We start from the raw sequence: 15,836 nt of genomic DNA on the forward strand, positions 1-15,836 counted from the left end.
AAAGTTGCAAAACAGTCGAACGACCCGAAATAATACCATATTGCTTGTCACCAAATAACCCATTCACTTTCATATGTTTCACCATTTCTTCCATTACAATATTCTCCATAACTTTACATACAATACAAGTCAGACTAACAGGCCTATACTTTCTATAATCTTTGCGATCACCCTTTTTAAACGAAGCAGTTATATTCGCACATTTCCACTCGTCTGGCAATTCACCTTTAGTCCATGATTTATTAAAGATAATTGACAATGGCTTAGCCGAAACTGTACGTATATCATGAAGTAATCTAGGGTGCAGTTTAACCCCGGGGATTTACTAATATTTTAATTTTTCAACCTTTTCTCAACAATTTGAGGAGTAATTGTTAAAAAATCCAAACATGGCACATCTTGAGGAGCACTAATATCTGGTTGTGTAATATCCTCATCTAAGGTAAAGACCGATGTAAAAAAGGCCGCTAAAACCCTTGCTTTTTCACTATCGTTTGTTGTCATGTCTATTTTATTTTCATCTTAATATAAGTCTGTAACTGATACTTTAGTTTAAGTTCTCCTGTTTACATTGTTCCAAAATACCTTCAAATTACTTTTAGAGTTGTCAGCTATTTTCTTCTCTCGTTGCTTAACGATTTTCCCTGTCTCTGGTGCGTTTTTTAGGCCATTTAAACCACATTTTATACCTAAATTATCGGTATCGTGGACGCTACAATTATCTGCCTCAACATGAACCAATTGTACTTAATGATAATATTTGTTTGTGAATATCATCGTGCCTAAAATTCAGTAAATTGCCTCAATTTCTTATATAGATTTTATTTTTTGAAATAGATTTTCCTTATTTTTCCTTGTAATCTTAACATTGCTCTGCAAATTTTAGCCGAGGCAACTGCCTCGGTGTGCCTCAGCGTAGAGACGACGCTGTCCATGTGTGTTTCATGTGCAATCGCATAAAAACTAAGCAAGGTTATAAATTGTTCAGTGTGATTTCTCATACAACATCTTGCATTTAGAAACATAAGATTGAATCATGCGAACAAGAAAATGATTCTCTATTTCACGAGAATGATGCTCGATCTGGAGAACACGTTGGTTATGTACCATTAAAACGGAATTGGTACTCCAAATGAGACTCGTTTTTTAGGCTCAACGTTTGGATCCAAGGTAAACTACCGCTTTATAACTTGTCGATAAAGCAGAATTAAAAGCCGTTTAACCTACACATTACCCATGATTGGCTATACTTGTCTGAATGTATGTGTACACTTTGTAAGGTTATATTATTGCAGGGTTATCCAGCAGTAAGAAAACCTACCAGTGTTTTGACATCAGTGGCACCACAGTTGAAGACTATCGTTGTGATATCGCTACTAAGCCCAATGATGAGCTATCTCGTTGCGACACTGCACCCTGCCCCGTGAGGTGAGGTTTATGCATAGTATAAGCTTTATCACAATAGCACCACCATACCTGTTAATTTGAGTGAAACAAGTAAACAGTTAATTGCTGCTTTCGAAAGCGCTCATAGGCATGTCAACTACAATGACGTTATTGAGCACTTTAAACAATGACATTCATTTAGTAATCAACATCCAGCCGACAAACGGTCATGCATATCACAGGCTTGTAGCTCTTTTAATTCTCGTTCGATTCTCGCATGAGCGGTTCCGCGTAGTTGTTTTTTATTCACAGCAACATGAATTATTGAGTTATTGATTTATGGTTTGAAGGCGTATTCCTTCATAAAAATACATATTCAAAGACCACAATATTAAATATAGAAAAACAAACATCCTTGTACATAAAATAATCAAATGTGATTTGTAACTTTAAAACACGATAAAACACTTGCTTAATGCAGATCATAATTGTTAATCATAATATTTAATTGTTAAAGGTAATAGGCAAGACAGATAAAATTAAATAAATCGAACCCTGTGTAGTAAGTAGTATCATAATAAGTTGTGATCTTTCCAGGTAACACCACAAAGTAGTCATTAACAATTCAAAACAAATGCAGGTTAACGAGACAAAATATCGCTAAATGCCTCAATTAAAATTTAATTAGCATTCTAATGTTACGAAGGCAAGTAGAACCCACGCAAACCACTAGCGACTAATGCTCTACCAAGTTTGTCTATGGATATACAAACAACAACAACATTTATTAGCTATTAAGCATTACAATTGCTTCTAAGCCAAATGCAAAAATACACAAGTGTGGTGACATGGATGATAATAATTATTAAAATTAAGTAATGGTAGAAGTTAACAATGATTTGACTGATTCAATATACATCGATATACATCATCATATTTATTGTGATGCCTTCATTTTTGTCTACCTAAATTATGAATTGGAAATTTTCACGCTGCGTTCACGATATATTTTCCATTTCCATGTTAAAACAGTTGACGTTATTCATTGTTTATCGACATTATTTGTTCAAATGACGAAAGGAATGTCAAATTTATCGAAGAAATTTCTCTTTAAATTCTGCGCCTATTGCGGTCCAGACGCATGATGCGGCGTCTCATCAGGATCTGCGCTGATTGCTTAAAGGAATTTCTGTAAGAAATATTGTAAATATAGAAATAAATATACTAGACATCAATAATTTTGAAAATAAATTGAACCAACTTAGAAGGATGGAAGAGTCAACTAGGAATAAATGGGTTAACACTATCAATATCTAAAAAAAAACATTTTTCATCATTGTGACCAAACATTTTTTTTCTGATATTTTATATATATATTCTGATATTTTATATATATAGGTAGGTATCTCTTGACACAGAAATCACCTACATCAACATTTTAAATCCATTAAGTGCCTAAATCATTGTAAATCATCCAATGTTGTGTACGCTGTCGTCGCTGTCGCAGGTACGTGTATGTGGGAGAGACTGACGGAACACTGTACTAGCGACATTTGTTGAATCTGTCGCGTATTCGCAGACAGCACAGTGATCCGGTAGCTTAACATCTCTCGAGAGAGGAGAGAGAGAGAGAGAGTAGGAGAGAGAGAGAGAGAGAGAGAGAGAGAGAGAGAGAGAGAGAGAGAGAGAGAGAGAGAGAGAGAGAGAGGAGAGAAGAGAGAGAGAGAGAGAGAAAGAAAAAAAAAGAAGAAAGAAAGAAAGAGAGAAAGAGAGAGAGAGAGAGAGAGAGAGAGAGAGCGAGAGAGAGAGAGAGAGAGAAGAGAGAGAGAGAGAGAGAAGAGAGAGAGAGAGAGAGAGAGAGAGAGAGAGAAGAAGAAAGAAAGAAAGAAAGAAAAAAGAAGAGAGGAGAGCAGAGAGAGAGAGAGAGAGAGAGAGAGAGAAGAAAAGAAGGACAGAAAGAGAGAGAGAGAGGCGAGAGGAGCGAGGAGAGAGGAGAGAGAAGAGAGAGGAGAGAGAGAGTAGAGAGAGAGCAGGAGAGGAGAGAAGAGGAGAGAGATGAGAGAGAAGCGCGATGGGCGAGCGAGAGAGAGACGAGCGCGATAGAACGTGCTCATCTATCTATTACTATACAGATATCGGATCTCTCCTCTCTATCTCTCTCTATCTCTCTATCTATCTCGCTCTCTCTCTATCTCTCTCTCTCTCTCTCTCTCTCTCTATTCTCTACTCTCTATCTCTCTCTCTCTCTCTCTCTCTCTTTTAAAAATTCTCTGTTAAACATATGAGCTGAATATTCAACAATTGCAACATTTCTTGGTGATGAATAATATTGGCGGTCTTTCCCTTCCATATTCGAGTGCATTCTACGTCATTAAATAAATCTACAATGCTATCTCAGCGTTTTCATTCAAGCCAAATATAACAAAAACTTTAATTCAAATCATATTATCATTATCCATCTTAAACACACAAGCACGTCATGATTTCCACAAATGCTTAGTCGCTTGCATCCTTTAACTGAACGATTGATTCAATGCAGTGACGTAATGGAAGGCGCGTGTAGTATGGCGATTTAGTTTAATACCGTTAAAAAGCCATAGCAACTCTGAGTTGGATTAATAACTTACGGCCATTATTCTTACGTAACATTGATTTGAAATGTATTCATTAAATTCATGGGCATATTGACATTTTTAAAGCAAATGAATGTTGAAGTTAATATAAAGTTAAAGGTCAAACAAATAATCCACCATCCATATAAAGTAGCAGTATAAAGGCCAGTAGGCATATCAAGCACAAGTTTACATGACGCTTAGAGATACTTTCTATAATTTCAGTTAGCTTTAGGATAACATCAGGCAATTGTATCGGTCACTACATTATATGTTCGGATTTTTTATCCCCGTGGCAGGTTTTCTTACTGTTGAATAAACATGTATTTTATAACAATAAAAAGGCATATCATTTCAACATTACGTCGTCTATAGCCTATATGGCAACATTTTTAATCTGAAACTATACCGCGTTTTATATACAGATGGGTGACATTCGTTTGATACACCATGTTTTATATACAGACACGTGACATTCTTATGATACACTGTTTTTTTTTTATACAGATAGGTGGCATTTGGATGATACACCGTGTTTTATAAACCGATGGGTGACATTCGTATGATACACCGTGTTTTATATACAGATGGGTGACATTCGTGTGATACACCGTGTTTTATATACAGATGGGTGACATTCGTGTGATACACCGTGTTTTATAAACCGATGGGTGACATTCGTATGATACACCGTGTTTTATGTACAGATGGGTGACATTCGTTTGAAACACCATGTTTTATATACAGATGGGTGAAATTCTTATGATACACCGTGTTTATATACAAATGGGTGACATTCGTGTGATACACCGTGTTTTATATACAGATGGGTGACATTCGTATGATACACCGTGTTTTATATACAGATGGGTGACATTCGTTTGAAACACCATGTTTTATATACAGATGGGTGAAATTCTTATGATACACCGTGTTTATATACAAATGGGTGACATTCGTGTGATACACCGTGTTTTATATACAGATGGGTGACATTCGTATGATACACCGTGTTTTATATACAGATGGGTGACATTCGTTTGAAACACCATGTTTTATATACAGATGGGTGAAATTCTTATGATACACCGTGTTTATATACAAATGGGTGACATTCGTGTGATACACCGTGTTTTATATACAGATGGGTGACATTCGTATGATACACCGTGTTTTATATACAGATGGGTGACATTCGTTTGAAACACCATGTTTTATATACAGATGGGTGAAATTCTTATGATACACCGTGTTTATATACAAATGGGTGACATTCGTGTGATACACCGTGTTTTATATACAGATGGGTGACATTCGTGTGATACACCGTGTTTTATATACAGATGGGTGACATTCGTATGATACACCGTGTTTTATATACAGATGGGTGATATTCGTTTGATACACCATGTTTTATATACAGATGGGTGAAAATCTTATGATACACCGCGTTTATATACAGATGGGTGACATTCGTGTGATACACCGTGTTTTATATACAGATGGGTGGCGTCTGGCTGGGGATACTGTTCTGCACGATGTGGGCAGGGATTTAAGCTGCAAAACGTGTATTGTATGCAGCTTGCCGACGGACAAGATCAAGTAAGAAATGACTCAATTGGGTTATGACCAAATCAATGAACAGTGTTCCAAGTTGTGTGCGCCTTTATTCTATCGAATTACGCATCAAAATCATATGAGTCAATATTTAATAATGTGATTACAAACTCGCGTGGATCAGACCAAATAAATCATTTAGTCATGACGCAAGTGGGTAAAAGCTGAACAGTTTCAAGAGTATGCATAAAAAGCAAGTCTTGAGTTGGTGTAACACCATAAATTAGTATCACTAACATACTAAGGACAATATTCTGACATAACTTTTAATTTTTATTTTATTTTTGGGATGAGTATAAGAAGTATTCTCAACTTAATATTCACACATGTCATTTTGAGTTTTTAGTTTAACTCAAAGCTGATTCTGATAAAGGATATTTGAGTCGGACCGTGGCTGAGACTTGAGATTGTCCGTGTCTTCGCAGTGCTCAGCTGAGTGGAAATTCAAAACTCGTCCCTTGTGTTCAGCTAAAAATTAATAATGTTCTTGATACAAGGCCCTGGACATACTATATTTGGGCCGTGCTATGTGAAAAGGGGGTTTAATGCATGTGCGTTAAGTGATGTCACAGATTAATCAGGAACGACACTTTCTGCTTTCATTCAAAGAAAGTCTCTTCTCAGCAAAAATCGAATTACGGCGGAAAGTGCCGTCCCTGATTAGCCTGTATGGACTGCATAGGCTAATCTGGGACGACACTGTACGCACATGGATTGAACCCATTTTTACATAGCGCGCCTCATTTTTTGCTCAACACAGAGACAACACTTGATTTTTAACTAAGCTGAATATTGAGTATGTCAGTCAGCTAAAGACAAATCTTAAATCTTAGCTATACGAATATGGGTTCAGTTCGACTCAAAACTCAAATATACTTCTGTGAACACCACATGGAACAAACTTATGTGACAAATCAAAATTGTGACAAAGTATTGACTTCAGTGTGATCGTGGTTATAGTCCCTGATCAGCCATTACAGATTTAGATTGAAGGTTGACTGAAGTGTGTATAGAATGGCGTAGAAATATCAAGGCCACATGATTCCACACCAGGTATTTCAATGCCATGAGATTCAAGACAAAGTTAGTCAAGACAATGTGATTTAATACCAGGTCAGTAAAGACCATATGATTTCATACCACGTAAGAGTTGACCGAGTGAATTAATACCTGGTATGTCACGATCATGATCATGATCATTCAATACAAGGTCAGTCCAATCCAGGTAATTCTATACCAGATCAGTCAAGACCATGTAATTAATTCCACGTAAGATAAGACCTGTTGATTCAATCCCAAGTCATTCAAGACAATGTCATTGAAAAGATTGAATGAAGATTGACTTATTCACGTCCAGGTGAAAGACGAAAGTTTTGTCGAATATTGGTGAGTTGAGACTGTATAAATGAAAACAGATTAGATGAAAAAGACCAGGTATTTATAGAGTGGGATGTGGTAGGGAGGTAGGTAGGGTGAGATGTGGTAGAGTGTTTATGCACAAGATTTTGCAATAATAGCTGTGTAAACACTTGTAATATATTTGTGGAATACGTATGCGCTCGTGTCATTTAAGGTGCTGAGCGATGATCGCTGCCTCGGGTTTACCAAACCAGATTCCAACATCACGTGTCATCTGGAGCCATGTGGGATATGGAGGAAAATGAGAGTGTCTCAGGTAGGATGATTGAGAGACACAGGTAGAGTGAGATGTGGTACGAAAGAAGGAAGGTTGGAATGTGGTATGGAGGTCAGTAGGGTGGAATGTTGTAGGGAGGTTGTTAGAGATGTATGTGATAGGGAGGTAGATAGGGTGGGATGTGGTAGGGAGGTAGGTAGAGTGGGATTGGTTAGGGAGGTAGGTGGGGTGGGATTTGGTAGGGAGGTAGATTGAGTGAGATTTGGTAATGCGATAGGTAGGATGCGATATGGTAGGGATGAAGTTAGGGTGGGATATGGTAGAGAGGTAGGTAGAGTGGGTGTGGTAGGGAGGTAGGTTAATTTATATATGGTAGGGACACATGTAGAATGAGATATGGTACGGAGTTAGGTAGACTACGATGTAATAGGGAGGGAGATAGAATGAGATGTGGTAAATATATTTTTTAGGTAGGATGAACTAGAGAAAGGGCAATATTCGGATGTTGTAGAGACACAAGTGGAGTGTGGTGTGTGGGAGCCGAATGTAGGGTTTGATGTGGGAGCGACACGAGGAATATGGGATGTGAGACAGACAGCTATGGTGGGCTGTGAGAATAAGACATAAAGAATGGGATATGAGAGAGACACGGCTAGATTGGGTTGTTCTCAAGTCTGTATGTTCACTGTCAAATTAATTATTAACTGGAACATTTTAATCTATCAAATATAATGCTAATCTTGACTTTATTCACCATTAACCTTACTGTCATCTTTCTACAGTGTTCAAAGTCGTGCAGTGAAGGTATGCAGATTACGGAATACCAATGTTTTCAAAGTGCCACCTCCGATATACGAGTAGCTGACTTCATGTGTCCGGAACGGCCAAAACTAATTGAAGTCTGTAACCACGGACCATGCCTGATCGGTAACAAAGAATTATAGGTTGCATACCAGTAAATCAGTATGTTTCTCTCCGCGGTCGAAAGTAGTGTATATTACGACTCATGTCTCATTCTTATATCAAATTTTATATTCATGTATAACATCAAACCGGCTATCACAGACGCACATGTGTGTGTAGAATATTTGTTACATGACCAATATTTGTATTGCATAATTTGGAAAAAGAACTATATATATATATATATATATATATATATATATATATATATATATATATATATATATATATATATATATATATATATATTGCCGTAGTTTTGTAACTAGGTACTATATCCATCTAAATCCAACGTGTATGTGCTGGTCAGGGTTACTGTTTTGGTCCGTGCATATCGCTTTTCTCATCCTATTTGATTACATAGTGACAAATCAACGAAAGATAAATGAGCCTACTTCATACACATTTAGAAGTTTGCCTGTAATTATACGGTGCTTTTTAACAAACATACTGCCCCTTCCACTCTGTAAAAAAGTAAGATCTACTATGCACAGCTATGATACGTTTGTCATATTCACCTTGCATATGTACATTTAACATTCATGACATCGTAAATTACGGGTTGTTTTACAGAATTATTTTGACTAGTACATTAATCTTCCAGCTTTTCTCGAAATGATGTTAATTCTGCATTGACGTCCGGTTTTAAAGATAAAAATCACCCGGGTCCGTATTTACCAACCAATTCTTACACTTCAGAATAAAGAAAGGTCTTCGACTCAAAAACAATACTTGCAGGTATTTATATACTTGCTAATAATAGTACTTATCCAATAAAAATATTGTTCTAGATGAAGAATTGTGTAAATATAGGTTCACTTCATCTTTAAGTATAAACACGACCATAGGAGTCTAAGTCTAAGAAGAGGTTGGTGCATACGGGCTCTGATAGTCGAAATAGTCGCACAAATAACATAACCAAGTGTACGTACATATAACTCAATTGGTAGATCCGGTTGGTTGCTCGGACCTGTTACCGGACTGCAAGCAGACATACGGACATGACATTTGTTACGGAACTTACAAACAATGGGCCGAAGTAAACTGTAAAGACACCTGTGGGGTATGCGCCGACCGAGGTACGTAGGTATTTGGGTGCACATGTCGGTCACGTTACTTTACTTTATTTACTTTAAACATATTTATTAAAGTTCGGTTGAATCGAAAGCCTTTGTCTAATTGCAACGCTCTCGAGTCCGTGTCCTGGCTAGAATCAGTACTTGGTGTTTTTGTTGGATATCTAAAGAACGTTCCCACAATTGGGTTTAAACCCCTGACCTAGGGGTTTGAACCCGTGTCAACCACGCCACGGCCTTCAGGAAAATCATATTATTTTCAATCGTGTAATAATGATAATGTTTATCAAAAATGTGTTTCGGACACCTACTAAACACACCATTTAAATAATACGAACTGTCACGAGTGACATAAGTGACATACGTTGTCAATTGTACATAATAAGATCGAGTAGTTTTCGCCTTTTTTGTACATAGGAATATAGTGGATCGGCAGCGCGCTGGATCTATGTTTGTAATTATGTTGTCTCGACCTTGTTATTACAGCCCCCTTCTGGGAAAACGGGTCTTAATGCAATAACGTAAATTATCGTCCCAGAGTAGCCTGTGTAGTCAGCAAAAGGCTTATCAGGGAAAACACATTCCGCGTGAACTGGACTTGTGCCAAGAATATACTTACTTAAAACAAAAACTACCATACACATGGAAATTATCGTCACAGATAAGCTTGTGCCGGCTACACAAGCCAACCTGGGATGTCACTTTACGCACATGCACTATATTTAGTTTGATCAGAACGAGGCTAATTATAGCTCCCCCAACCACAACCGCACCGGACCTGGATGAGAGATGTGGGCAGTACTTGCAAGGTGGCCAGGCGCTGGAGTTGTGTGTCACAAAGTACCGGATATGGGGAGAGAGGAACTGTCCCACAACGTGTGAGCCGTGCATTGGTGAGAGTAGTTTGTAGCCATGCATGGATGAGTGTTGTTTGTAGCCGTGCAGCGGTGAGAGTAGTTTGTAGCCGCGCATTGGTGAGAGTAGTTTGTAGCCGTGCATTGATGAGAGTAGTGCGTAGCCGTTCAGTGGTGAGAGTAGATTGTAGCCGCGCAGTGGTGAGAGTAGTTTGTAGCCGTGCATTGGTGAGAGTAGTTTGTAGCGTTCTTAAGGGTTTACACAAGAACGTTAAGCGCAAATGGTCGTTGTCGGCGCAGATACTACTTAAATGTACCACGTGTACTCTTAAGCATACTACAATTTACCCTGGGTACGGAAATACGCTTAAAGACAACCGGTCATACTCCGGAATACTTTTTAGTATATTTTTCACAATGACGAAGCTACTTTCTAATACATCACAATAATTTGTTGGAAAGGTAATGTCCTACGCCAAAAAATATGAGTTTAAAAAAAATATGCGTTGTAACACTCAATTACCTTTGATTTATTTATTTCCTGTGTGCAGCGACAAGGGGCTGTTATTTCGAACATCTATAAATGGAAAAAAGATGTGTCCCCGGAAATCACTAAAAAAAGTGCAAAATGAAGTCTTTATGAATATCTAGCACATAAACAAACAATGTCTATGCATCGTGCATTGTTCCGTATCATCAAACTGAATGCTTCTCGTATCTTTGCACAATTAAAAACATAAATACAACGCGCTCAATATAAATGATGTAATTTTGTTTTTTCTCCTGATGTCAATTGATGTTTTTGTTTTGTTACACAATTTGAACAAATATGTAGGTGTTGAATAAAATAAAATACATTTATTTTTCTACTGGCAAGATTATAGAGAAATTGAGCTTGCAAATAGAATTTAATTAAAAACAAAGTCTTTATTTAATCGTTTATTCGCTAATTAACAATGATTTGATATATGGTGTCATAAAGCACAATGGTGTTACCATCAGAACGGTCATAACGTGTTAACATGTAAAATAACTATGATAATTCGAACACTATTTCGAATTAGTCATCTTACAATAATAAAAGTGTTTCCATTCTTAACACGTGAATGAATACTTCTTTGAGTGTGCAATTCGTCAATATTAAGAACAGTCCTTTCTTTCATTGTCCACAGACACATAGCTGACAATCATGAAATATTTTATGTATACATATACATCATGCTTCCTCTTATGTACCATATAAACAGTCATCTTGGACACATCAAGTGACGACCCATGTTAGATGTATGAGCGGATGTTTTGTGTCAATAATGAAAATACCCAATTATATAATTTAGAATATATATGAGTTATGCACAAGGAAAACTGGGCTAAATGCATGTGTGTACAGTGTCCGCACTGGCTCATCTGAGGTGACATTGTCTGTCTTTATGAAATGTTTAGTTTAACATAGTCTATTTTTTAGACAAAAAACAACGTTTTAGGCGGAAAGTGTTGTCCCTGTTTAGCCTGTGCAGTCCTCACAGGCTAATCTGGGATGACACTTTACGCACATGCATTAAGCACATTTTTCCCAGAAAGCTGCTCATATTATAAATAACATATAAGCTGATCCCTAAAGGTGCTGTGGACAGACCACGTGACGTCACAGTGAGATGCGAGATGTACAACCGGAAGTATTGTCTGGACCCCGCCTACCGTCAGTTCATGAGCGCTAACTGCGGTCGCTACTGCTGCCACTGCTACATCGACGGCAACCTGTGTCGGTTTTGATTGCCGACGGGGGACATTGACGCGATACAAATGTTTTCTATACGTATGCGATTTTGTTGATGCATATTTGTGCAGCAATTTTGTTTTTTCAGCATAAGGACGATCGATAAATTGAAACTTGATATAAATGTTTTCTTTATAATAATGTTGTTTATGTATTTTATAACATTCTATCATTTGCATGACGATGAGCTTTAAGTGAGCAATTAAAGTTAGATATTCATATATCAATCTGGGGGGTATGTGTATTAAGATTGACTGTTTTTATTGCTTTATCCCATTGAAGACCAGTACGTTAAAATGTATCATATAAAACTGTTCTTACAGAAATAAATAAACACTGGAATTTACAATATGTAATATTGATTTTTGTTGCTTTATCCCAGTGAAGACCAGTACGTTAAATGTATCATATAAAACATTTCTTACAGAAATAAATAAAAAACTGTATTTTACAATATGTTCTCTTTTAATCGTTATCGATGTTCAGATATTTTGTGGGTGGAACATACTGTGGCATTGCGGCTTGATAATACTGCGTTATAACTGTATGTTTTTATATATTTTTCAGCTAAGAACATTACTTTTTTTCATTAAATCATTTATACGGCTTGTCTTATGCTATATACACATTGCAAAAGTATCAACGCGCTTAAAACTGACACATTTAGAAGTAAGACATACACAAATCAAACAAGTTTGCCATTATATGAACAATAATTTAAGCAAATATGTATATAGCATATTTTAGGATGTATAATGTAGCAAACATTAATGGTTCTCCGAATGTCCAAACATTTTAGTTAATTGCGTTTTCCATGGACTTCGTTGGAAAAATAGTTACTTGATTTTTATATAAACCGTTTATGATTTATTTCCTTTTGCTCTTTCTATAAAGATATTGAAATTGTTTTGAACATGGTTCTCTTTATTCTCTGTTCTGAATGTGCATCATAATAAATATCTGTTTGAAGCAATACGTGATATTTAGTTCATCTGTATTCCATATTTAGCTACTGTAATAAATAAGCTGCTGAGGTATAGTTTGCCTCTCTGTATTGCTCACGTGATGCGTGGATAGTTTGCATGTATGTATTGCTCACGTGACGCGTGGATAGTTTGCCTTTCTGGATTGCTTAAGTGACGCAAGTATTTTTTTGCCTCTCTCTATTGCTCCCTTGACGCGTTGATAATTTGTATTGCTCACGTGACGCGTGCATAGTTTGCCTTTCTGGATTGCTCACGTGACGCTAGTATAGTTTGCCTCTCTCTTTTGCTCACTTTACGCGTGGATATCTTGCCTTCTGTATTAAACACGTTATAAGTGGATAGTTTGCCTCCCTCTATTGATCATGTGACGCGTGCATTGTTTGCCTTTGTTTATTGCACACGTGATGCGTTGAAAGTTGTCTGTCAGTATCGCTCACGTGATGAATTATAGTTTGCTTTTTTGCATTGCTCACGTACATCTAGATCCGGGGTATGTTACAGTAATAGCGAAAAATGCATCATGTAGATTATATTATAAACCACTTGACCCCCATTGACCACGTTGCGTTGATAAACATAACCAAAAGATAGTATTCTCGGTTATGCAAGATGTCTCGGAAGCATGAAACCACTGGAAAGCTATCCGTCGCTTAAGATCGATTTCACAAGCAACAGTAAACAGTAATATAATTCAATACAATCTTAACGGTGATTAGCTATTATACATTTGAAGGACGATAAATAGGACAATACAGGCATAAACGCTTGTAGCGAACGGTTTATCTGTACACTAACAATGATTGTTATAAACAAATATAAACTTTACCCGGAATAAACATGTCGGCTCACTCTTTAAGCATCGCAAAAATATCAGTACCTATAAGTTAAAGTCGCCAAATCCCATTTTCGTATTTGGTCGAAAATGTCTATTTACAAGCTTTCTGCAATATATAGTTTTGCGAAGATTTTTCGACTGTACTTTATATCGATAATTATGTCTGGCTTAACTATTGAGCTGCGCTCAGTGCATATCTGAATTGTGGTTGCCTTTGTTTTTGGGCCGTGCTATGCTTTTTGTCCCAAGTAGTGTGCAGATTCGGTAAAGCCTTGTGATTTTGAAATTTACACTTAACACATGTTTTTATATATTGGCCGTGCTCTGTAAAAAAGGGGTTTGATGCATGTGCGTAAAGTGTCGTTCAAGATTAGCCTGTGTAGTCCGCGCAGTCTTAAAATTTTGACATTTTTTGTACAAAACATTATTTCAAAAGAAAATTAATGCATCAAAATAATTTAATATTATTTTTTGCTGGATGAAGCGTTTTACATCTGCCAAGCTATTAGATCTAATATTTTATAATTGTTTGCTTATTTTGCATAAATAATTTTGCTGCCTTCTTTAAATTCTGTCATCACAAAAAGCTAGCAATTTTACAGTAATTCTTTATTCACAGTCTTAACTGTATACACTTAGTTTGAAGCTGTATATTAAAGATTTGAATGCAAAAAAACAATGTCGTAATTATAATCAATATTTTATTTATACATTCTAATAAAACGTGGAACAAACAAAGATAATTTAGATCAGTAATCATATGAGCTTATTTATTTGTCAGTCATTGTCTGTCTAGGCTTAGCCGCTAGCAAAAACATTTGAAAAATGTAATATATATATTCAGTAGATATATACAAACTTATAAGGTAATGTATGGCTCTATAAACTTCACATTATTTATTTGAACGCAAAAAAATAGTAACACAATACATAATACTGAATCTCTGGCATCAACTTACACGAATTTTTATGAACATGTGCTTGCAAAGTGATAGTCCGTTGACAATTTTTGAACATCTGATCTTTATAATTCCATAGCTGATTTTGTTTACAGAGATGGGAAAGAAACATTGTCAATTTAATGTTGACAGGATTTTTGGTTTTAATCATAGCAAAACAAATCTTTCATTTTGAGACGGAAGGAACCAAATCAGCAAACAAGACTTCAGACACAGTGGAAGCAACTATTATATGCAGACTTAAGAAATGAAGATGTCATCTGTTGAAAGACTTAAAGCGCTTGTCAAATAGTTTGTTTGCATCTATTGCTTCTATTCACTTAACAAGGGCACATCATACTTTTAATTTGGCTGTCAATTAATAAATTAAGCTCAATGATCTGATCGATAACATATTTCGTCGTATTGCAGTAACGTCGATTTTTTAAATAAACTATAAACACCTTTTAGAGATTATTAAATAAAACAAATATCTCTAGAAGCAGTATTAGTACTCTGTACATCTCTGTCTCTAGTAGCAGTATGATTACTTTAGTACTCTAGTATTTATAGCATATTCGCTTAGCAGCGAAGCTGCATTGGATTTGTTTATGGACTAAATGTATGTCATACCTAAGATTTATTTGCGAATTTAATTTACGATATAATGTCTTGTTAAATCTCAAATGCATTATTTATTACAAATCATTAGACCAGAACGATATAATCATTAAGCGTGTCCACCAGTAGTAACTATACTCGTACTGTTTTATTTAAATTTACTAATGCATCATCGTCGGATACCCACGACTTATTCATTCCGTTACTCTCCAGCATTAGCCGTGGGACAATATAAGCAATACACGCCGTTTAGACCTTAACTGTAACCTTTCAGAAGACCAATGAAATCGCAGTTTACAAAAATAATACTCTTCGCTTTGGAAGTGTCAATGCTTCGCCTTGATAATGGCGGCCGCCATAGAAAATAAATGTGTGTTTTGCTGTAGCATAATAAAAGGGAACAATTATACTCTGAAAGTCGTCAAAATTGTCGATTTCAAAGTATTCGCATGCACGAAGAAATTCCATTTCTACGGACGACGCTATTTTGACAACAAACCAGAAGTCTCTATGGTACGAGTTGTATCATTGGGAA

At 36.4% G+C, this 15,836-nt stretch overlaps 1 protein-coding gene across 4 annotated transcripts in view; it reads left to right on the plus strand.

Annotated features, from left to right (window-relative positions):
* The window catches only part of LOC127865603 (A disintegrin and metalloproteinase with thrombospondin motifs 20-like), a 40,437-nt gene extending 27,543 nt beyond the window's left edge, over positions 1-12,894 (plus strand). For 3 of the 4 annotated variants that reach the window (XM_052405469.1, XM_052405468.1, XM_052405471.1), the window contains 7 exons: positions 1,296-1,428; positions 5,501-5,600; positions 7,189-7,290; positions 8,034-8,178; positions 9,165-9,293; positions 10,043-10,183; positions 11,766-12,894. In XM_052405469.1, coding sequence (XP_052261429.1) covers positions 1,296-1,428; positions 5,501-5,600; positions 7,189-7,290; positions 8,034-8,178; positions 9,165-9,293; positions 10,043-10,183; positions 11,766-11,917 — 902 coding nt within the window. In that variant the 3' untranslated portion in view covers positions 11,918-12,894. The remainder of the gene's footprint in view (positions 1-1,295; positions 1,429-5,500; positions 5,601-7,188; positions 7,291-8,033; positions 8,179-9,164; positions 9,294-10,042; positions 10,184-11,765) is intronic. The other variant, XM_052405470.1, reaches the window with a different exon arrangement.
* The last annotated feature ends 2,942 nt before the right edge of the window (positions 12,895-15,836 follow it).

This window comes from Dreissena polymorpha, chromosome 2 (assembly GCF_020536995.1).
Source record: "Dreissena polymorpha isolate Duluth1 chromosome 2, UMN_Dpol_1.0, whole genome shotgun sequence".
Taxonomy (NCBI): domain Eukaryota; kingdom Metazoa; phylum Mollusca; class Bivalvia; order Myida; family Dreissenidae; genus Dreissena; species Dreissena polymorpha.